Consider the following 23,662-nt stretch of genomic DNA (forward strand, 5'->3'; position numbering starts at 1 on the left):
TCGGCAATGGACGATGGCATCGTTCATCGGCCCAACCCTAATCCTCAGTAATCCTCAGTTTTATGAATGGTTAAGAAATAAGGTTGTGTGTTGAGCAGAGTCATGTGACTGTGTTTTTGAGGATTGTATTATACTGCACCATGATGTTCGAGTATCCTTTTATAATATATGTGTAAAATATATTTTGTTGTTGGGACAGCTTTTAAACCTTTTTTTTTTTTAAGAAAAAGCTCAGCCTTCCACGCACAGTAACCAATCGTTCATTTTTCACTGCTCGTAAAATGTTCATTTGCAGCTGAGATTTACTAGGGCATTATTGTACTTCAGGTTCCTCTCCCTGGGATGAAGTGGGTGGACAACCATCGAGGAGTATTTAATGTGGAAGTTGTGACTGTTTCTACCATCCACACACAGGTAACTATACTTTATACAGTAGTTTTACTAACAGTGTTTCCATTTAACCTTCATCACACCTCATTACTTGTTCATTGGTATATATTTGAGCAGAGGGAAAATGCTGCAGAACAATTTAAACTTTATATTACCAAAATAACCTGATTTTCAAGAATGAAGAAGTTATATTTTAAGAAGTTTTATTGTCCTATAAATTGCCAGAATCATTTTCAAAAGCATCCCACACAGGTTATTATTTAAAATTTCGGTTACAGCACAGAGAAACAAACACTCCATGTTTTCACATTTAGACAGTAATTCCTTCCTTGCACCCGTTCATTAGTGGGTGAAGCTTGCCTCGCCAGTAATTTACTCGGGTCTACTCCATCTCTGTGTCGGCTGGGGTGTGGAGGTCTTGACTGTGGTCCCTAGGAGCCTAACTGGGGCTAATGTGCTCATAAATCACTGCTCCTGGCGCAGATTAGACTGCTGGATTCTACTGTGTTCTTCTTGTAAAGTTCGTTTTGTGGTTTCAACTCGGTGAACCAACTTACAGACAAGTAGATCCAAGCTTACTTTTGTTTCTCGACTCCCTTCCTTCCCCTTTTACGCCTTTGCCTTTCCCTACCTTTCACACCATTATGTTTTTGTGTTTTTGTTTTTTATCTTCATCCATTTTATCGTCTCTCTCTTTTGTTCTTTCACCATCCGTGTCTTTTTGTATACCCTTCCATGCATTCTCTTGCATTTGTTTTGCTAACAAATTTCTTTGCTCTGCTCACCTTTAACACCCCTACCCCTACCCCAACCCCACTCCCTCCCCAGGACCAGTATCTGGATAAGTTCTTTGCTTTGGTTCATGCCCTGGATGAGCACATGTTCCCAGTCAGGATAGGAGACATGCGTATTATGGAGAACAACCTGGAGGCAGAGCTCAAGTCCAGCATTGCGGCGCTCAACTCTTCCCAGCTAGAGCCAGTGGTTCGGTTCCTTCACCTTCTACTCGACAAGTTGGTGTTGCTTGTAGTGCGGCCACCAGTCATTGCTGGCCAGATAGGTAAGATATTGTGTTACTCTTCACTAAAAAAACAGAAATCAGACATCACACATTCATTTTACAACAGCCTGGGGGTGACTGTAAGTGTGCCAAGTAGAATTGGGTATCAGTTGTGCTCATCAAGCGGTAGGTTTAAGTTTCTTTCTTTAAATGGGCGCTTAAATGTTTTCCTGAATTTGATTTTAGTATTTGCTACAAACTCAGCTTAACTGTCAAGCTTAATTTTGCCACATCCATTTTCTTCATCTGCAACTCCATCCACTCAAAGCTATAATTTGTTTTGTACATTTTGGTAATTGATGATGCAGTTGAGTGTATATCATATGTTCTGTGTGACTAACACTACACATATGATGATTTATTTTGATGTTTGAAATTTTACATTTGAATTTACTATGAACAAATAGTTTGGACAAAATAAGTAAGCAAAGGAAAACTACTGAGGAAAAAATACCAATTTTATAACCATGATTAAGATTCAGCTGGAAAGATGTGGACATAAGACAAAAGACAGTGATTGTGAAATCCATAGTTTAGTTCCTGTATTCATTTTTATAGTGCCCACTATATTCTGCATATGTCCTGGGCACAGAATTCTCTGAGAAAAACTTAAAAGTTGTGTGTAAAGTTGAGCCATCTGAATCATCACAGCTCCAACTGTATTTGTACAAAACAGTATTTTGGAGACATTGAAGTGGTCAATGGCAATATTTATGCTAAGCATTGTCTTGGTGTGTTTTATTTTGTGTTAGTTAACTTTGTGTTATCTATACTGTTCTTTGCCAATTTCTGCATTTTTGCACATGTGTCACTTTGCTGCTGTCTCTGTGTGTGTGTGTGTGTGTGTGTGTGTGTGTGTGTGTGTGTGTGTGTGTGTGTGTTCAGTGAATCTGGGCCAGGCGTCCTTCGAGGTCATGGCATCCATAGTGAACCGACTTCATAAATACTTGGACACCAGCCAGGATATGCATGGCCGCAACGGCCTGCTGTCCTCTTACATCCACTACGTCTTCCGTTTGCCCAGCACTGACCCCAACTCTCCCTCTCCAGGTATTTTCAATACAGTTGGCCGTCGCACATTTTCTTTATTCTATGTCTGTTTTTCTGTTTTCTCCTTTTAAGTTGACCTCATCAACCCCAAGCTTGCCTTCACTGGGTGTCTTATTATCAAACCTACCTGCCAATTTTTCTTCATCTTTTTCTTTTTTTATCTTTTTCTTTTTTCCCCTTCCACATCTATTTTGTCTTCTGCCTGCCCAACACAGACCCCAACTCATCCTTAACAGGTAGATATTGCCCACTGTTGAACATCTTAATCTTTGTGCAGTTGTCCTTTCCTCTAAAATTAAGAATACATTTAGTTCTTCATGTAGTATTTAAATTAGGTCATGCATTTGATGTGTGGTACATGATTTCCAGTAATTGTCCTCGTTAAACTAATAAACCATCCACTACCAAGACACATTGGTTGCTTATTATTTCTGAATCAATATATTCCTGTGTGTTCACCACAAGTAATATAAAATGTTTGGTACGTTGGCTTTTTGATAAGAGACTGGGTGTTTACAAATTTAAATGTGGGTATTGGGAGCTAACATGCAAACATCATGTCAGTGGTCCTACAATGGTTTGGCAGCAATAGTTTTTCCCATCACATCCCAGTTGTCCCACTTTGCTTCCTCTGTGTGTTGTACCAGGCCCGGGGGGGTTGGGAGGTTCGGTTCACTATGCTACCATGGCTCGCTCAGCCGTTCGACCAGCCAGCCTCAACCTAAACCGCTCACGTAGCCTTAGCAACAGTAACCCTGACATCTCCGGTACACCCACCTCTCCAGACGATGAGGTCCGCTCCATCATTGGCAGCAAGGTAAGGTCACCAAACAATGTTTTCACGTATACTTGAGCTATGTTTGCTTTATGTTGATATCTTTATAGTTAAGCTGGTTTTCTGTTAGGGCAACAAATTGTATCTTCAAGGAGAAAGACAGTTGATAGTTGAGTCTAATCCAGATCTTGTTGAATACTGACGCTTTGGGTTGGCATCCAACCTGAGCAGCCAACACAAAGCGTCAGTACTTGACGATCTGGGGATATGACTCAACAATCAACTATCTTCCTCCAGGAAGTTACATTTTGTTGCTTAAAACTCAAAACATTATATGTGGTCCCAATGTAGACGGAACCAGCAGGGATAGATACTCATGTTTTTTGGGCCCTAGCCCTATTGCAGTATTTGGCTTTTCCACACTGCACGTGGATATCAGATATCAGAGTTAAATATTTAACGTTACCGTAGTCCATCTACTGTTATTGATTTGTGATATATTTTTAGACAGGCTCATGCAAGGTGATTGTACTGAATCTATAGTTCTTAAACCCCATCAAGGCAGAGGCCTTCCATGTGTACAGTGACCCAGGGGACTATTTCATCAACATGTTAACTGTATAGTCCTTGCGTAAACACAAGATTGGACATCTTATCTCTCTAACCGCTGTAACAGCAACCTGATACACACATAAACGCATGCACACACAATGCGCAGTGTGTGCAGGTTGTCAAAGACATAAAAGACATTTAGTTTACAGTCACGTCAGAAAGCAGATGCTGTCAAGAAGATTCAATAGCACATTGTCTCAATAGTCATAAATTATTAAGAATTGCTTAGTGTCTCTGCTGGTTTTATTTGATTTTTTTATTTCATGTAATTTATATGTTGTCGTGTATTTTGTGTTGTATAATTTGTGATTTCCCACTTCAAACATTTTTTATTTAACCCAAACTTACCCGAGCATTGAGTGAATGCAGCCCCTTGTTTGATGAATGTTCCCTTTGCTGCTAATACTTAACTAAACCTTTCTTCTTTTGTCTCTGAGGGAGGGGAAGTTATTTTTTACACAAAGAGTGAAAGGGAGAGAGAGAACCTAGGTGCTTTGCTCCTCTGTGGTGATGACTTGAATTTTTAATTTACTGAAAGCTAACCTTTTTTTGGTCCTTTGGCATCTTCCAGCAGTCCTGATCTTTGAGCCTCTTTAACCTGTCATTATTCCTTCCCTCCTCCTTCCCCCGTGCTGCTCGCTCATTCCCTTGCTTCCTGTCTGCCTTGTGTCATTTGACCTTGGCACGCCTAGGGCTTAGACCGCTCCAACTCGTGGGTGCACACCATGGGCTGTAAGAGTGCCCCCTGGGGATCCAGCCCTGGGTCCGCTCCAGAAACCATGCAGGTGGTTTTATGAATACCCCGTCCTCCACTTTGCCTCACTGCAAAAACAACTCACCCTATTCACCTTGAAGGGATACTGGGATATTTGGAGTTTTGGTTTATTTGTGTCATTTGTAAGAGTTACTGAAAGAAAGGTGATATTTGGAGCAATTCATATCCTCCCTGACGAATATTTTAAGGTTTAAATTTTTACGTCCTGTTGTCATGATTACATCTTTCATTTATAGATTCAGCCTATTGTGAAGCTGCTTCCAGAGTTTTTAAGTCTCATAACTTATTTCTCCAAACTAGAGAGATCTCTAAACCACAAGACACAAAAGACCAAAACTTCAGAATATTACAGCATTCCGTTAAAACTCTAATTCACAACCCTCCCATGATCCCATACATGGGAGTCACAGCCGCCTCCATGACCCTCTATCTCTCATGCTAGAGTCTCAGGTGTCATCCCTCTTCACTGATCACATCTAACACCTCCCTTTTTCTCAATACTTGCACAGAAAGACACATAAATCCAAATATTACTATGCTAGTTTAGCAGTTATTCACCCATTTATTCAACGTTGTCGGCCTCCCTTTCTTTCTGCCAGGCTTGTCTGCTACTTTCTGTTTACAGTGGTCAGTTATCACTAAACCCAAAACCAAGACGCACACCAGCTGATCTTTTTGTGTGTGAGGATTCTTGGTGTAGTCGAGAAAAAGAGTAGTGTTAGAAATCATCTTCATCTTCATCTTCAGCTGATTAGATGTATTTGCTTTCATTTTATTTAATCTATTATTTCCTTTTCCACTTTCTGCTTTTAACGCAGTTATTCACGCTTTCTATTACCTTATAATCTCAACTCTCAGCTAGTTCCTGCATGACTTTCTACTAACCCTCCATAACATTCACTTTGTCACTGGAGCATGGTATATCTGTGAGTGTGAGTGTGTGTCTGTTTACATGTGTGATGTCTTTACCATCGTTGTGTGATGTCATGTCCTCGGTCATTTTAAGTTGTCACATAAGCCTATGTTTGTCACTAATTTACAATACATTGACATTGACAGAGCACGCACTTAATCAACATTTAACCTGGGGTGAAACATTATGTTACTCTACTTACCAAAAATAATACCTGTAATACTTTCTTATGCCATTTTATGTCTGTAAAGTATTGTATTCACTTGAAAGGATGCAGAATGGCATGTCGTTAAACAATGGCTGTGACATCAAGGAAGAAGGAAGAAAAACAATACAATGTCTTGACTTGATTTCACAGCCCCTTTTGCAGCCATTTTGCGTCCCTCGTCTAAGACTATCAATGTATCTGACTGTTTTAGATTATGGGTACAACACTTTTCAGAGTTGTGGCCTTGTCTTGTCTCTAATTGTTTTGTGTCTTCATGTGTGGCGTGTGTGTAAGATATCACAAAAGTGTGTGTGTGGGTGACCCAGCAGACACATTTTCCCTGTGTGCTGAGGAAAAAGGTGCAACCCTTCGCTCCCGTTGCTCCTCCACTAACCTTGTTGTCACCGTTCCATTCATCCCACCCATAGGCCATGGAGCGCTGTGGCAATCGCATGTCTTCGCACACTGAGAGCGCCAGTTTCTTGCAAACTTTAACAGGACGGTTGCCCACAAAAAAGGTAGAGCCACTTGCACTGGGGGAGGAGCCAACCCCGCCCACCTCTGTACCCGCCTCCTCACCTGTCTTGTCTGTGGATGTGTGCCTCTGGATTGGTTGGTGTCGTATTTGGTGGTTGTGGAGTCTTGTTGAATGCTGAATGTCATCGACCTGCCTCTTGGCCTGAATGTGTCGAGGAGTTTTTGATGTCTCATGAATGTTGGTTGTTTTCTGGCTAACGCTGTCTGGCTAACTTGGTCTGGGAAGTCTCCTCTTAGTGTGTACTATACACTCAAGTATTGAGTGCATGTTTTTGATTTTAATTTAGGAAAGTACAATACAGTTTGCCTTCCATTCAGTTTACTACAAGTGATATTTTACCAGAAATACAAAAACCTGATTAGTTCAGGAGCCATCAGGATACAATCAACTATAAAGTTGGCAGTTATATTGTTATACTGAGCAGTACTTAATATTCGCTACTGACTATTTTAAGAGATAAAAATTACATTTATCGTAAATACGGCTAGACCTGCAGTGATTAATCGATTAGGTCTCAACTATAGAATTAATTGCCAACTATCTTGATAATCGTTGAATCAGTTTGAGCAATTTAGGAAAGTGGGGGAAAAAAGTCAAAATTCATCAAATTTCATCACAGTCTTTGGAAACACTGATTGACATTTTTCACTATTTTCTGCATTTCATAGCACAAACAACTAATCGATTAATCGTGAAAATATTCAAAAAAATAACAGCAGTGTCGATAATACACACATAAAATCTAGGAGAAAAAATTGACAAAATGTGTGATTTCTGTGGGCAGCACTTAAATAATGTAGAGTCATGATTATCAGTTTCAAAATTGGATGTAAGTTGAGTTTTGCCCCCTTTTATAATCTTTGTAATGCGTCAACAAGATTAAGGAAGACTTGCCAGACTCTGGACAAAGTGTCAGAATGTTAGCCAGATTGTGTTGGATGTTGGTTTTGTAAAAAAAAACAACACACATAAATCAATGCAAGTTATTGATGCATAGCACTTGAAAGAAATTAAGAAGAATAAATTTTACCCATTCACAGAGGAAAGTATTTTTGGATGTTTATACCGTTATGAAATACTACAAATTGCATGGTGATAAGAGTGCATTTTTCATCATAAATTGTATTCAGTGATTCATTTTTAAAATGTTTAATTTAATGTATTTGTTTAGAGTGTTTGGTAACCCTTACTGTAACATGTATATTTAACACTTTTTGGATAAACCTCACATTGTCTTTAATCAAGTTAAATTTCAGTGCTTGGGGCAAAGGAGCTGTACTGGACTGTACTATTTTTTTTCAAATAGAGAATGTTAGAATTGCTAATCGTTTTTAACTGAAACCACTTAACTTTTATTTCATGCCGTATCCCCCATTAAGTAAAGATACTGTGGAAACCAGTTATCAGTATTATCACAGAAGAATCTGTTCACACCATGTAGACGTGGTATTTTTAATTTGAGTTGGACAGAGATGCTGCTCCCGGTGCCTCACATCCTCTCTGTCTGGCTTTATTGCCTCTCCCTCTTTCCCTCCCTCTCTACTTCTTTGTCTCCGATTTCTACTCCCTGTTCTACTCAGCTCTTCCATGAGGAGTTGGCCCTCCAGTGGGTGGTGAGCAGTGGAAGTGTCAGGGAGGGTGCACTTCAACAGGCCTGGTTTTTCTTTGAACTCATGGTAGGAAACAACATTTTTAAACTTAAAAACTGCTTTGACTTAAATGTATACGTCTCCTATAGTTCTTATCAGTGACCACAGTGCCATACTTTTTCCATGACGATATCTCTGCCCTTTACCACAGGTGAAGAGCATAATCCACCATCTGTACTTCACTGACCGCTTAGAGTCACCCAGAAAGAACCGTTTTCCAGAACGCTTCATGGATGACATTACAGCCCTGGTCAGCACCATCGCTGGCGACATTGTGTCTCGCTTCCAGAAGGTATATAACAGTTTGAAGAAGTGTTCCACAGTATTACGGACAAAGTGCATACAATTGAGGTCAGGGAATATATGAATTTTGGCAATTAGTCCTTTAAAAGTTATATCAAAGGGTGAATCTTTCAATCTGGACCCTGTCATCCCATGTTTTTTGCTACTAAATGACTAATGGGGATGACATTTTTTTATTGGTCCAGTATTGACTGAGATTACTGCAGGCCGCAACTGTAAAATGGGCTGCAATGTAATCCCTGTGGGCAATTATGCCCCGTCAAAATAGATCCATTAAAAGTGCTTGTTTTTGCCACCTACAGACTCTGATTGTAATTCTAAGTATCCATTATAGAAAGGATCCCTACAGAGATAGACTTGATGTTAAAGATTAAGATTCTGTTTGTTTAACCAGAAACAGCTTCCTGCCGAAGCCTCCAGACTCCATTTGTAGAAACAGTAATTTTATCGCTGTAAAACACACTTCATTCAAACTAAAATAGACCCTTTGGGTGTTAGGTGATGTGTTATCGGTATCCCTATCGTGCTTCCCTATTTGTTTTGTTCACTTTATACAGTGTGAAAAAGCAGGAATCATGTCCTAACTGACAATTCTGGAAACCTTTTTAAGATGTGTGTATCTCATCACATCAGGACCTCGAGTTGGTGGAGAGACTAAACACTAGTCTGGCCTTCTTCCTGAATGATTTGCTGTCTGTCATGGACCGAGGCTTTGTCTTCACCCTGATCAGAGCATACTGGAAACAGGTAAATGCCTCACTGAGATTCATGAATATGTTATACGTTTTCTTGTGTTACCGTGTTTTCTCATGACAAAGAATAATCAAATTCTATCAGGATTAGTGAAGAGAAAGGAGAACTTGATGGCTGAGTAACTTTCAGCTACAGTCACCTATTAGAAGTATGTAAATTAATTTGTATGACTTGTGACAAATTAAGACTTTCTTTTATCGTGAGTATTTATTGGAAGCCACTGCCAGGTATCGTTCTTTTTGTCTACATTCTGGTGCTTTGAAGCATACCTTTCATGCTGGGTCTTGTGATCAGTTTAAGATTTATAAATATAGCGTATCAGGTTTCGTCACAGCACTAAGAATACATTAAGAACTAATTTGTGATGATTTCTGCTCTTGTGATAGGACATACCCTATTTGCGTGGCTAAGATGCATTTTTTTATGAAATATTCATTAATGTGTACTATTTCTTTTCTCCAGGTGTCCACAAAGCTTTACGCTCTGCAGAACCCAACCCTTGAGTCTTTGAGGCTTGATTTCTTGAGAATCGTTTGCAGCCACGAACACTACGTCACCCTAAATCTGCCTTGCAGTCTTCTCACCCCACCTGCCTCCCCCTCCCCCTCTGTGTCTTCAGCAACTTCACAGGTCAGGAAAAAAAGTAGTGTAGAGAAATTTAAATGCCTGCATACAAATAGACATTCATCCAGTCCAGTTAAATCATTTTTTAGATTTTCTTGTCCCCTTTACATAAAGATGGTCTAAATCTCACCAAGACTGGCAAAAAATTTGATATTTGCTTAATTTACAGCCAAATAATCTGGTCAAATATTTAAGGTCTTACCTGTATGGATGTTGTTCTCCTCTCCCACAGAGCTCTGGCTTCTCCACACATGTCCAGGACCAAAAGATAGCCAACATGTTTGAGCTGTCTGTCCCCTTCAGAGAGCAACACTATCTGGCCGGACTGGTACTATCAGAACTGTCTGTAATACTGGACCCAGAAAATGAGGGGTTAGTATGCTTTGGACACTTCCTACACTTGTGATGATTGTTTTATAAAGAAAGTGTTTAATTCTGAGTGAGGCCAAAGATTTCGGGGATTAAGGACTGATTATGGGGTGCCTACATGTCATTTTTATGGATGGCTGTCATTGTCTGTGTGGTGTTTGTGTTGTCTAGCCAATTAACTGTCAAGTACTGAAGAGAAAGGAAAGTGATATTTTCAGGCTAGAGTCTCTGTGTCTGTTGGCAAGAGATAATCTTGTACAAGCATGGGAGTGAGTTATGGTTACGCAGTATATCTTAGTGTGAGTAGGTTCTCTCACCCATCATTCTAATCACAATTGAAATAAAATCCTGTTTTTTTGTTCCTTGTTTTGTGTTTTTTACCTTTGTCTTCTCTACTGTTTCGCTGCAGGATGTTTGGCCTACATAAGAAAGTGGTTAGTGTCGTTCATAACCTCCTGTCAAGCCATGACTCTGACCCACGCTATGCTGATCCTGAGGTCAAGGCCCGTGTCGCCATGCTCTATCTGCCTCTCATTGGCATCGTCATGGAAACACTACCACAGCTCCACGACTTTACAGGTAAAGTTTTAAGCTGCTATGGACATACAGCACTTTAACGTTCAGTATTCTGGACAAACTGTCAAATGTGTGTGCTGTCTTATCCAGCTGTTTTCTTCCCATTATCCAGTCAGCAGCACTCTTATCAGATATACCTTCATTGAAACGGTTTAGATATGTAGCATTATGGCACAGATCAGCAATTTGGTAGATTTGAGTTTCTTTCCTGCATAGTGAGGCTGGTTAATGCACACTGTGGCTAAATCCCAAATAACCTAAAGTAACATTGAGACCTTCAATAATATATCCTCTGAAACTCAATAGGTTATCATTTGACCTGCAAAGGATGTTGCACCCTAACATAATGTACCAACCTAATTTCATCAGTCTCACATTATGTCTCCTTTTAACCCCCTATCCTGTAGTGACCCTGCCTCCCTAGACCCTGAGCTTCTGTTTGAATTAACATTCATAAATGTTTAAACAACAAGATAAGCTCCGTTAAGCTCTTGTTGTAAAGTTAAAATATTTAGCAACTACTTACTGAGACTGGTTCTGATTTTTCTTTTGTAAAATGGTAGTTATTTCTAAAACTGAACCAAATTCCATACACAACATCCCAATTTACTATAAATGTAAATTTCTTCAGAGTACAGAGAGGGTACACAAACAGCAGTTACTGTCATATTTCCATTTCTGGTGGGTCTGTCGAGGTTTTCTCTTTCAGCAGTTTTGACCCCTGCTCTATTTGTCTTGGTCACATCCACATAACCAGGGTTTTTGTTGTTAATTCAAATTGGTGCGTGTCCATGTGTCCTGGAAGTCCCAGACCAATGGGAGAAATTCTTTTCAAATATCTCAAATATCATCTATGTTTATTGAGCCAATTCATGAAGACCACTGATGCCATGCATCACCAACCCAATGCATCAATATATGACAATCTGGGAATGAGACTGAACAATCCGTTATAGTTGAAAGAACATAGGTATGAGTTGATTGTTGAGTCCATGCTGACCTTGGCTCCTGGTTCATTTTATTTTTCATCCTTTTGGTGTCACTAGAGTCCCATAACCAGTGGGGTCGGCCTGGCGGTCCCCAGGGGGCAGCGATGGGCAGCAGCGGAGAAGAGGCAGAGGGAGAGGGTAACAGCCTGATTAGCCAGACTGTTGCCATGGCAATAGCAGGCACTTCCACTGCTTCCCCAATGTCCCGACCAAGTAGCTTCTTGCTCAACTCGCAGGTAACTCCCTCCCAAATGGAACAGTCCTACTCCTGTACCGTGTTACAGAATCTTAAACAAATATGCGGCCTTTATTTCTCATCATACCTCTTTTGTATTCTTTTTGTCCCTCTGTGTTTCCACTCTGCTGATTCCTCCCGGTCCATCTCTCCAGGCGAGTCGTCAGCACGGTAGCTTCTCGGCCGAGTCAAGCCGCAGTCTGCTCATATGTCTGCTGTGGGTGCTGAAAAATGCTGACGAGATGGTGTTACAGAAGTGGTTCACAGACCTGTCGGTGTCACAGCTCAACCGCCTGCTGGATCTCCTCTACCTCTGCGTCTCCTGCTTCGAGTACAAGGTAACATCAATAGTGAACACTCTCACTAACTGACCAGTCAGACTTATGATTCATCACTATTTTTTTTACTAATATGTTCACTTTTCATTTTCAGTTTTCTAAATCTTCTATGCATGATAAGTTCTGCACTATCCTCTTCTATACAGAACATAAGCTTCTGTATAGTCCTATTCTTTGGCTCCTGAATGTGGTGATAAAATAAAAGTAGACAGGTTTCTGCTTTCTATGCTGTAATCACAAATTCCTTTCTGCTTTTTTTTTTCAAGTTGTTTCTGCAAGGCTATCTCTTTACTCTTTGCTATTTTGTGCATGCAAATTTGCTTTTATCCTACTAACCTGCTTTGCTTGCCGAGTGCTGTGCTGCAAATAACTTTCCCCGCTGTGTTCTCTGTCCGTCTACTCATCCTCTGCCTCATGGATACAAGGCCCATGTTGTGTTCACCATGCAGGGGAAGAAGGCGTTTGAGCGAATGAACAGCCTGACCTTTAAGAAATCCAAAGACATGAAGGCCAAGCTGGAGGAGGCCATACTAGGCAGCATCGGGGCCAGGCAGGAGATGGTGCGACGCAGCCGAGGACAGCTAGGTCAGGGCGCAAGTTTTGGCACATGCTCACACATAATGACATATCTTTGGAGCAAACACAGATGCAAGAAGAACCCCATTTACACAAATATGAGGCTGTAACAAGAAATTTCAAACCAAGTAGAAGATGGTTTGGCTTAGATATACCACAAAATACAGACCACACCAAATGACTATATCCTGCTTTATAGACAACACATGTATACCACTGTATCTTTTAGAGCATGGTAGATACAGTTACAGCCATTCAGTCACATTTTACTGTGTACACAACCCCTCTTTCACCACCAATAAAAAAGTAAATAATCCTCTCCCCACCATTTAGAGCGGAGTCCATCTGGCAGTGCATTTGGCAGTCAGGAGAACCTTCGATGGAGGAAGGACATGACCCACTGGAGACAAAACAGCGAAAAGATGGACAAGTACGCGCTTTCTAACACTTACATACTTTATGTCACAGAAAAAATAAAAAATAAAGAGTCCCAGGAAGACACACCAACCTGATTATTCACTGAACTCTGTTGTGTGGATTTCGTTGAAAGGAGCACACACACAGATCATTTAAATTGCATGTATGATATTTCTATGAAAATGTCCTTCCCCATTTTAAATCATCAGCTCCACGTGTGCGTCTTTTAAATTTAATTTAGAACAATAAACCAATATATTATGTACTGTGTTTAAGTGAATAAATTATCATCCATAATCCTCTTGCCAGGATATCACTGCTGAAGTCCACCGAGTAATAAATGCACACAAACTCTGCCAAAGCCCATTCAATGTTCTTACTAATATTGTCCATAAGTTTGGCTGGATTTACAGGAACAGAATCAGACTTATTTGAAACATGAGCCAAGTGTTAAAATGCACGTTTGACTACAGATATCTGTGTTGCATTCAAAAAGCTACAGTTTGTATCTTGTGCCACTTGAGCTGTACTTTTTTGTCAAATGGCGACAAGATACAGTGTTATGTTGTTGTTTTTTTTGTTTGAAATGAAATTTTTCTCTCTGTTCTTTTGTAAAATTAGCTCAAGCCTTTGTTTTTTGTTAATTTCCATTTGTTTTCTCACGTTGCTGTGTGTGTATGTAGGAGTCACAGATCTGTCAGGTATTGTATGGTCCACATTTGCTGTGTGCTCCTTTGAATTCCCTGCTGCTTTAGTTCCTCATTTATGGTGCATTCACATGCATTTGAGCAGTTAGACAGCTGAAGTGGACACAAAAATGAATGCATTTGTTTGTATTAATTTTCCTTCTGATTAACTTGGCTTTGAACAAGTCATGATTTGCTAATTAAATTTGTTTTGAGTTCATTATTCAAGCCTCAGATGCACCCACTTTATGATTAATTTTGTCTCCATTTTGACTTCCTAAGCTCATACATGCTCATGAATGCACCAACAGAGATCCCCCGATCCTGGTTCTGACCCTTGAATCCCCCATCCCGTCAGTCCCTTTGTCCTGGTAACGATGTCTGTCTCAGGGTTGGTAGTGGTTGCAGTGGGCCTGTTTTGCTTCTTAACCAGTGTGCTTCTTGGTTTGGGGTTTTGACTCGTGTGTCTCCCTGGTTGCTGCTGCAGGAAAAAGCGATGTAGCTAATAGCTTTTGTTTGTCATAGATTATTTGTTTGTTCTTTTAAAAAATATGAGAAGGTAGATGCATTATGACTGAAAGTCAATCCTGTGATAGTTTCATGTGTTCAAACTTAGGACATGTAGATATAAAACATTTTAGGACATGTAGATATAAAACATTTAGCCACAGTGTTTCACCTGTATGTCAGGAATAGATAACTTAGATTTACACTTAATATGTGGATCAGCATTGTTTCTGTAGATCATTTGAATAGTTGAGGTCTGCCATGCAGGTTAATAGACACCTTGTATCACAAAATAAACATAATTCAAATATGGATAGATAGTTTTCTAAAATTTGTGCTGCTGTTGTATGAAGATCTCATATTTCTTCAAAGTTTATGAAAACAAGACAGCTGGCTGAGGTTTTACTCAGCACATACATTTTTCTTCTATGTAAAAATTTATATTTGTTCATGATTATGGACAAATGCTTAAATGTGGTGACTGGAAACTCATGTACCATTCAAGGGTACATCATAAACAATGCAATTTGTGAAAGATGATGATCTTATGACATGGTTCTCTGATTTCTTAATTGTAGGACCAGAGCAGAGCTGGAACATGAAGCACTTATTGATGGTAACCTCGCGACGGAGGCCAACGTAATTATTCTTGATACTCTGGAGATCATTGTACAGGTATGCAAGTTAACAGTACTTTCAACATTTATGCATACAAAATGCAAACATGCATGGGTATACTCAAAAATACTGAAATCATTTTTTAAGTTATTAAGTCCAGCACCTAACCACACAGAAACCAGACATACTCCTATAACAACTACATATGTTTCCCCCCTTCTCCAGACGGTATCAGTGACAGAGTCGAAGGAGAGTATCCTCGGTGGGGTGCTGAAGGTGTTGCTCCACAGCATGGCCTGCAACCAGAGCGCCCTCTACCTCCAGCATTGTTTTGCCACACAGAGGGCTCTGGTGTCTAAGGTTAGACCACTGGCATTTATTAAAGGGCTTCAGTTCAGGGCATGCTTTCTATTTCTTCCAGGACTTCATACTTGTATTGTGTTAATTTCAGTGTATTTCTCTCTGCCTGTGTAGTTCCCTGAACTGCTTTTCGAGGAGGAAACAGAGCAGTGTGCTGACCTGTGTTTGCGATTGTTGAGGAGCTGTAGCAGCAGCATAAGCACCATCAGGGCCCACGCCAGCGCCTCCCTCTACCTCCTCATGAGGCAAAACTTTGAGATCGGCAATGTGAGTGCAATCAGAAGAAAAAAATAAAAGTTTACAACCCAAAATTGTTCTGTGATTAGTTCGATAACATCATTTGTTCATGAATCTGAGATGATGGGCTATAAATGTTCTCTGCTATGTATTAGTGGTGACAGTTAAATGTACAGTTGCTGCCTTACCACACATACCTCCAGAACTGACCGCAAATTGAACCTCATATATTAAGAGACCTTGTGAAGCCATGTGCTTTGAAAGCCGTCTTATTCAGAGAACAGATTGTTCAAAATGTACTGAGTACTTTAAAAAGCACTGCTATTAAAATGTAATCAGTTATTATGAGGAACTAAATTACTGCTGAATGGCCAACTCTCGGCTGTATTGTTGTATTTATCTATTCCTGTTTTTCTTTCTTTTTACATCACCCAATTTAGTACAAAACACTGCAATTACCCATCCAATTTAGGCTCAATTACCGCTGAATGCATCATTTCCTTTGTTATCGTACAGGCAGACTCGCACAGAGACCTTTTTTAAAATTACTTGCATGCTAGAAGGGACGTCTGCTCTTCGAGTGCCTCCTTCGCTGTTCATGTCTGTCAAGCAGGAGCTAGTAGCCTTGACAAATAATGTTTGCTCAAACCTTTTCTTCTCTTTGCTGTCGCACTTCCAGAACTTTGCAAGAGTGAAAATGCAAGTGACCATGTCTCTGTCTTCGCTGGTGGGAACGTCTCAGAATTTTAACGAGGAGTTTCTGCGTCGCTCTCTAAAGACCATCCTCACCTATGCAGAGGAGGACCTGGAGCTGAGGGAGACCACGTTTCCCGACCAGGTACTGATTTATCTAATAAATTGTTTAGTTCCATCATCACAGCGTGAGACTGACTGACAACTTATTATTTATGATTGATTTTATTTACTTAATTGACTGATTTTTACTCATCTATTTCTCTACACCCTGATGTCTTTAAATATTGGGGAAGCAGCACCTCAAGGTCTCCATTCTTTATTTTCCAGGTCCAGGACCTTGTGTTTAACCTTCACATGATCCTGTCTGACACAGTCAAGATGAAGGAGCACCAAGAAGACCCTGAGATGCTGATAGATCTCATGTACAGGTACAGAATACACCCTTTCGATTGCCTACAAATTTGTTTCTGCACTGTGATCATTATTATCGTTGTTTGTGTGCTTTCCTGTGTGTGATGTGCCTGTGCTTTTGTGCCCATCTCCAGGATTGCAAAGGGTTACCAGACATCACCAGACCTGCGGCTGACGTGGCTTCAGAACATGGCTGGAAAACACTCAGAGAGGAACAACCACGCCGAGGCTGCTCAGTGTCTAGTGCACAGCGCTGCTCTGGTCGCCGAGTATCTGAGCATGTTGGAGGACCGCAAGTATCTGCCTGTAGGCTGCGTCACCTTCCAGGTAAGGATGGCACTGGATACTTGTAATGTGTTTGTCTTTTTGGCAATAGAAATGTCTGCTGATGTGTGCTCTTGTATTGTTTTTCTTGTATTTGTGTATGTACACAGAATATTTCCTCCAACGTGCTGGAGGAATCTGCAGTCTCTGATGATGTCGTGTCACCAGATGAGGAAGGCATTTGCTCAGGGAAATACTTCACAGAGATCGGACTTGTGGGACTCCTGGAGCAGGCTGCTGCCTCTTTTTCCATGGTAAGAGGTGGAGGAGAATAGATGGGTGATTAGGTAAATAGATGTTGACAAGTTAATTTTGGAGCAAGTGGCTTCTTCTTTCTGTTATCAAACCAATGAAGGCATTTTACTATCTGTCTTTTTAATATAATTTAGAGACACAATGTAAGGCAGAATAGGAGTACATTAGGGTAGAGTTACGCTCAGTAGTAACATGATTTTATAAACACATTACTGTAGTCATCCCAAATCTTTTATTACTGTAGACGATTTGTAAACAAATAGTAATAACAATTCAAAGAATATAGTCAGATGTCTGTGTAACTTTTCCAGTGATCCTGATTTAACTTAAAGTCTCTGAAAGTCTAAAAACTTGAGGCTACAGTGTTGGTGTTTTTGGATGACTGATTTCACCATATTAACATTTGTCTCCATCTCCCTTCTAGGCGGGCATGTATGAGGCGGTAAATGAAGTGTACAAGGTACTGATCCCTATTCATGAAGCCAACAGGGATGCAAAGAAGCTAGCCACCATACATGGTAAACTACAGGAAGCCTTTGGCAAAATTGTGCATCAGGTAAACACACACATGGTGTAGATCTCCTCTTCCACACAAGGCTCCAGTAGCTTGAGGTGTGAAACTGACACTAGATTTATACATGAACCAAAAGAGAAAAGTATTCTTTCTTTCTTCAGTGTGACCCAGATTTGATCTTTTTCACATTTTCCAGTTCTCTTGTTATGAAAAGAACACCTCTGGGTTACACCAGGTTATATATGATTTATTTTCCTTGGTTCCTTTATAAATTCAGTAATATGTATCGAGAATAGCATGTTCACCTGTCAATATAAACACCTCAGAGCCTCACTGACACAGTCACATGTATGTTTTGCACGGGTGCACTTTTGTCACATAAATAACGTCTGTCACATTTATTGGACAGCATAGAGGTTTCTTCCAGCAGGATTTTTTAAAAGAAAAATGGGACTAAACCAAGGTTGCATGACAAGGACCAAAGTTTTTCACTTAGAGTGCCGCAGAAAAAATAGCATTCTTCAGTCTTGACAGTGACAGTCTTGACACAAGTAACAGTAACAACAACGAACACAACTGTAGTCATGTTGCCTAGCCTTCACACAGACACAGCTTTGCATGGTTTTATAATTTGGCATTTTAATTCCAGTCAATTTATTTATGTATACTTTGTCAGATACCTTGCATGCTTTATTATATATGTGACGTATGAAACAGAGAATGCATGAGATGTAGGAAGAGACTCCAGTTGTGTTTTTTTTGCCAGTTGTGTGACTCATAATGATGATGTCAAGTTACAGTGTGGGCAAGGTTACAGTCGTCTGGTGTGCAGAGCAGCTGCTCTGACAAAGCCAAAACTTTTTTGTGTTTGATTCGTGTTTGAAAGTTTTTTTTTTATGTCAGAGGTCAGTTGCTCTGCTCTCCAGCTCGAAAGGTAGTAACCTGGGTTAGTTTCAAGGAGTCCATTCTCCTTACTGTAACATCACAGTGTGTGCATATGCCACACTGTGTGTGAGGTGTGTGTGTGTTGTCGTTCACTTGTCCTGTATTCTCTTTGTCACACAGAGTACTGGCTGGGAGGTAGGTGGTTAAACGGTTCCTGCTTGGCCCTGCTCATGTTTTTTATCTTTTTGTGTCGTTATTTTTATTTACTCTCATCTTTTTATTTGCTCGCCGTGGGCATTCAGGTGCTCTCTTTGCTTTGTTTTATACATCCAATCCATTAACATCTGCAGACAATGTCCACTGTCTGCCCCCGCTGGGGACACTTGCTGTATAAGCAGCAACACCTTCACCATTTTCCTCTCTCCTCCCTCCTCTTAATGTGCAAGAGGAGCTTGTTTTTATAACGTGACAGTGTTGGCAGGCTGTGCATGGGAGCCAGAGTGTGTGACACTAATGACAAAAGTCTCAGTGAATGCATCACCTGCACAATCCGCACTCTCCTTGTTCTCATCTTCTGTCTGTCTGCTGGTGTGTCAGTCAGAACACACTTGTTGACCATCTGCTGTCCCACTTCATCTTCATCTTCATCTCATCTTCAACCACAGGGCTCGATTTCAGTGCACTGTTTTCACTCGAGGGGTATCTGTTAGCTTCCCTGCTCTAGCCATTGGTCATTTCTTTCCACGCACCATCAAATGAGCCTTTTAAAACACAAGGTGTTGCAGACTTGCACTGGGGCGAAGCTAGAACCAAATTCCTGAGGCAGTCAGTTTTTTTTCCAAGAGGGTTCAACTCAAAGTAATCTCAGGATTACTTGATTTACCCATTTTGATTTCGATTGGTTCGTATTCTTGCCCTTTCTTTTAATAGTTAAAACTAAATCGACCCCTGATATTTTTTTTCATCCATCCTGTTAACAGTATTAACCTCTGAGTTCTCATGGTTTGTTGCATGACGGAGCACTCTGTGTTCCTTCTGGAAATGCACTGAGAGTGCATGTTGTGCTTCTGGAGGTGGTGGATCTTTGTTTTCTCACTAGTCTTTCTTTTTTCTTTGTTAACTGTCTACCTTTGCATGGTCTCGATCCTCCACAATGAGTTTATGTTCTTTGTCAAAATCATTGGAGATATTTTTGCTGTTGTGTGTTAGTTTGTGTTGTTTTTGAAATTCTCTGGAGGAACCCAATCCTCATTAAAATTTGTTCTGTTTTCTCCTTTTTGATTTCCCTGGTTGCCGACCCTTCCTTCCCACTTTACTTAATTGTGTCTTGTGGTAAGTTCCTTAGTTTTCAGGGCCTCTTATTATATACTTACATTTCTTTTTGAATCTGCAGTTGCAGCAGGAATACATTTTCTTTCTTTTTTTTGCCTCAAACTTGCATATACCAATATGTAATTACCTTTTACTAGTGGCCATATGCCAACCTCAAAACTTATCCACAGCTTCTCCCTCTCTCATGTTATACACACACACATACAAGTGTTCTCTCACTTACACTTGTATCAGACCTGCTTTAAGTCTCACTTTAAGTATGCACTTTAATGTGAAGTGGCTTTCAGGGTGGTCTCTGCAGAACAAAATGTGATGGCCTTCTCCAGTCACTGAATGTTAATACTTCCTAAGATATTACGGGATGGTTGGGTTCAGGTTCAGTTTGCAGAACAAAAATAGTCACTACGACTGTACATCAGAGACTCTTTTCTCTGGGTTTAATTTTTTGTCTTTCTCTGTTCACCTTCTCTGCTGCTTTGATCTCTGAGCTAAGACTGTTTTCCTCAGAACACAAAAATAGAAAGTATATGCATAAAGGCTGTGCAAAACGATAAGGTCAGAGTTAAAGTTGATCATTTTCAATTTATCGAATAATACATGTATCTATTATACTTGTTAATGATGTGTGAATATTCTGCTGGCTGAGCATTTTAAAAGAGGTTGTTGTTTCTTGTTGATCTTTTGTCCTCTGCCTGTTAACGGGAGGTGAAACACTGCACCTGCCTGTCCTCTGTGTACTGCATTCAAGCTGTACAACAAGCACATAAAAACTGGAACTTGTACCATTGATGCAAATATTTGGGACTGTGGTTACCATTGACTAAATGTGTGGATGTTAATCCCGAGGTTGATGATCTCTTGGCTGCTTTCTATCTCACACTGGCTTCTACAGACATTTCATGTCAAACCCCTTGTACACTTGTATAGACTGGAATAACACTGGACATTAGGCACACATTTTATTGGCCATTTAAACTGATATTACTTAAAATATGTTGTATATATATTAGCTATATTATTAGATTGTCATGCAGATAATGAAACTCGCTGTTGCCTTTTTAGTGGTCATCTCTCTGAATGAACTACAACCTTTTCTCCCCTCCTTCACCCCTGTGAGCTGCACAGTCACAACTGGAGCTGAAGTCTGCCATTGTTCGGTGGATTTCCCATTTATGTATAAAGCAAAAAAAAAGCCATTGTGACTTTTTTAGGGTTTGCAGTGAATATGCGTCTGGTGTCTGGTTTGAACAATGAACAATTTCAAAAAGTGTTTTAGTTTGACTGCTTTTTTAAAGTCTAGTTAAAAATGAATGCGTTAAATGAATTGAGGTCCTTTTCTTCCTCAGCACTAACATTATATTCCTCTGCTCGTAGGATGGAAAGAGGATGTTTGGTACGTACTTCAGAGTCGGATTTTACGGTTCAAAATTTGGCGACTTAGACGAGCAGGAGTTTGTGTACAAAGAGCCGGCCATCACGAAGCTGGCAGAAATCTCTCACAGGCTAGAGGTAAATACCGCCATGTAGGCTCTAGATTTTGCTATAATAACCTGATTACTAAAGTGATCCTCTCTTTGCTATGTGTGCTTTCGGTATTTTGCTTTGAACTAATGAGGCTCTCTCATTTCATTTCCTCCCAGGGTTTCTATGGCGAGCGATTTGGAGAGGACCAGGTAGAAGTCATTAAAGACTCCAACCCAGTGGACAAGTGCAAGTTGGACCCCAATAAGGTCGGTGTTGTACAAAATGTATATTCTTACATCTTTGAATAAGTAGAAGGAAGTGGAGCAGTTTATGAAAAATGTCTGGGGAGCTTTTATTTAAGCTTTTAGTCCATCTTTAGCATCCATTTTTAACAGAAGGAAAACAATCTAAAAACCTAACCAATAAAGAATATGATGATCTGATTTATTTCTGCAGGCCTTCATCCAGATCACATACGTGGAGCCGTACTTCGACACATACGAGATGAAGGACCGCATCACGTACTTTGACAAGAACTACAACTTGAGACGTTTCGTCTACTGCACCCCGTTCACTCTGGATGGGCGAGCCCACGGGGACCTGCACGAACAGTTCAAACGCAAGACCATCCTCACCACCTCCCATGCTTTCCCTTACATCAAGACACGCATCAACATCATCCACAAAGAGGAGGTGAGTGAAGAGTTTACAACACGTTCAGATTAAGTGGTCTTTTATCCGACTTTTGCTGTGTGTCCCGACTACTAAAACTGCTTGTCTCTCTGTCACTTCTCAGATCATATCCACACCCATCGAGGTGGCAATAGAGGACATGCAGAAGAAGACTCAGGAGCTGGCCTTCGCCACCCACCAGGACCCTGCTGATGCAAAGATGCTGCAGATGGTCCTGCAGGGATCAGTAGGCACAACTGTCAACCAGGTGAAGATATATTTGATTAAAAAAATACAACAAAGTTCTTCATGTGCATTGGTGCATTGGAGTACGTTTACGAATAAAAGATCCCAAAGCATTATTATGAGAATTTGTAGATAGATGATCATATTATCTGCACTCCTCAGGGTCCCTTGGAGGTGGCTCAGGTGTTTCTGTCAGAGATCCCCAGTGACCCAAAGCTGTACAGACACCACAATAAGCTACGGCTCTGCTTTAAAGACTTCACAAAGAGGTACGGACTATGTGTGTTGCATTTCATGGTACAACATGTTGGAAATTTGTTTGTGAAGATTATGAGATAAAAACCTCTCAGTTACATGATCTGTATCTTGAAATAATGAGAAAATTATGTTGTAATTACAGGAAAAGAACATTTTGTTTATCAAAGTTATGTGATGAGTCAAAAAGCTGCTGTTTCACCAGTTAGCTGACATTGAATGTATAGATAACAACATTAACACAACCAAATGCCCCAATAAGCCTGAAGTAAAGCAGAAATTCTCCATCTACAGTAGCAAGTGTTTTTGGCATCTGACTGAAGTGTACTACAGAATCTTCATGCCAGTATTTGATGGACTTCTCTGCCAAAGGTGTGAAGATGCCCTACGTAAGAACAAGAGCCTGATCGGTCCGGACCAGAAGGAGTACCAGAGGGAGCTGGAGAGGAATTATCACCGGCTGAAGGAGTCGCTGCAGCCCCTCATCAACAGAAAGATCCCTCAGCTTTATAAACCTGTGCTGCAGGTCAACTCACACAGGTAGGACCGAACAGGGCCACTTTATTGGTGTGTGTGTAAAGAGAGAGCAAGTGTGAGAGTAGATGATATGTTTTGGATGTTAAATTCTTTTTTTTTTTGCTTCTGTAAAAATCATGCAGCAAACGGACAGCTTGACAAGGTAGTTTGGGACTTTCAGACTACATTTTGTGATGCTCTTGAGTCTCTGTGTCTTCTGTTTGTCTTATGGCCGGTTTTCACTGGTCACTCAATTTGTGCAATATGAGGAAGGTTTTAGAGTTTTATTCCAGAAAAGCCTGACAAACTGTTCAGGGAATATTCGCCAATAACAGAATTTCAGACTTCGACATAACATTCGATACAATCTTTATGACTTATTATTGTTTTGTGTTGCATGTGTGGAAACTGAGTGTGGATTCAAGATTCAAGATTAACTTTATTGTCCTACAATGTGGGAAATTTGTTCTGGGCCATTCGCCCATGCTGCAGCCATAAGTAACACAGAACATACAATTACACGCAATCACATAC

At 40.4% G+C, this 23,662-nt stretch overlaps 1 protein-coding gene across 11 annotated transcripts in view; it reads left to right on the forward strand.

The window, feature by feature from the left end:
* Positions 1-23,662, forward strand: part of dock7 (dedicator of cytokinesis 7) — a 50,549-nt gene that overhangs the window by 25,193 nt on the left and 1,694 nt on the right. The window contains exons 19-50 of one of the 11 annotated variants that reach the window (XM_073476991.1): positions 328-414; positions 1,219-1,450; positions 2,336-2,500; positions 2,716-2,736; positions 3,148-3,317; positions 4,580-4,672; positions 6,212-6,301; positions 7,902-7,997; positions 8,122-8,262; positions 8,907-9,020; positions 9,489-9,656; positions 9,883-10,022; positions 10,429-10,598; positions 11,642-11,820; positions 11,975-12,157; positions 12,583-12,742; positions 13,067-13,163; positions 14,922-15,018; positions 15,187-15,321; positions 15,436-15,588; positions 16,238-16,396; positions 16,582-16,682; positions 16,800-16,992; positions 17,100-17,243; positions 17,669-17,800; positions 18,824-18,838; positions 21,359-21,484; positions 21,616-21,705; positions 21,896-22,132; positions 22,236-22,379; positions 22,520-22,626; positions 22,985-23,152. In XM_073476991.1, the coding sequence (XP_073333092.1) occupies positions 328-414; positions 1,219-1,450; positions 2,336-2,500; positions 2,716-2,736; positions 3,148-3,317; positions 4,580-4,672; positions 6,212-6,301; positions 7,902-7,997; positions 8,122-8,262; positions 8,907-9,020; positions 9,489-9,656; positions 9,883-10,022; positions 10,429-10,598; positions 11,642-11,820; positions 11,975-12,157; positions 12,583-12,742; positions 13,067-13,163; positions 14,922-15,018; positions 15,187-15,321; positions 15,436-15,588; positions 16,238-16,396; positions 16,582-16,682; positions 16,800-16,992; positions 17,100-17,243; positions 17,669-17,800; positions 18,824-18,838; positions 21,359-21,484; positions 21,616-21,705; positions 21,896-22,132; positions 22,236-22,379; positions 22,520-22,626; positions 22,985-23,152 (4,307 nt within the window). Of the gene's footprint in view, positions 1-327; positions 415-1,218; positions 1,451-2,335; positions 2,501-2,715; positions 2,737-3,147; positions 3,318-4,579; positions 4,673-6,211; positions 6,302-7,901; positions 7,998-8,121; positions 8,263-8,906; positions 9,021-9,488; positions 9,657-9,882; positions 10,023-10,428; positions 10,599-11,641; positions 11,821-11,974; positions 12,158-12,582; positions 12,743-13,066; positions 13,164-14,921; positions 15,019-15,186; positions 15,322-15,435; positions 15,589-16,237; positions 16,397-16,581; positions 16,683-16,799; positions 16,993-17,099; positions 17,244-17,668; positions 17,801-18,823; positions 18,839-21,349; positions 21,485-21,615; positions 21,706-21,895; positions 22,133-22,235; positions 22,380-22,519; positions 22,627-22,984; positions 23,153-23,662 lie in introns of all 11 variants that reach the window. The other 10 variants (XM_073476995.1, XM_073476992.1, XM_073476993.1 and 7 more) reach the window with 10 other exon arrangements.

Source organism: Pagrus major, chromosome 11 (assembly GCF_040436345.1).
Source record: "Pagrus major chromosome 11, Pma_NU_1.0".
In the NCBI taxonomy this organism is placed as follows: domain Eukaryota; kingdom Metazoa; phylum Chordata; class Actinopteri; order Spariformes; family Sparidae; genus Pagrus; species Pagrus major.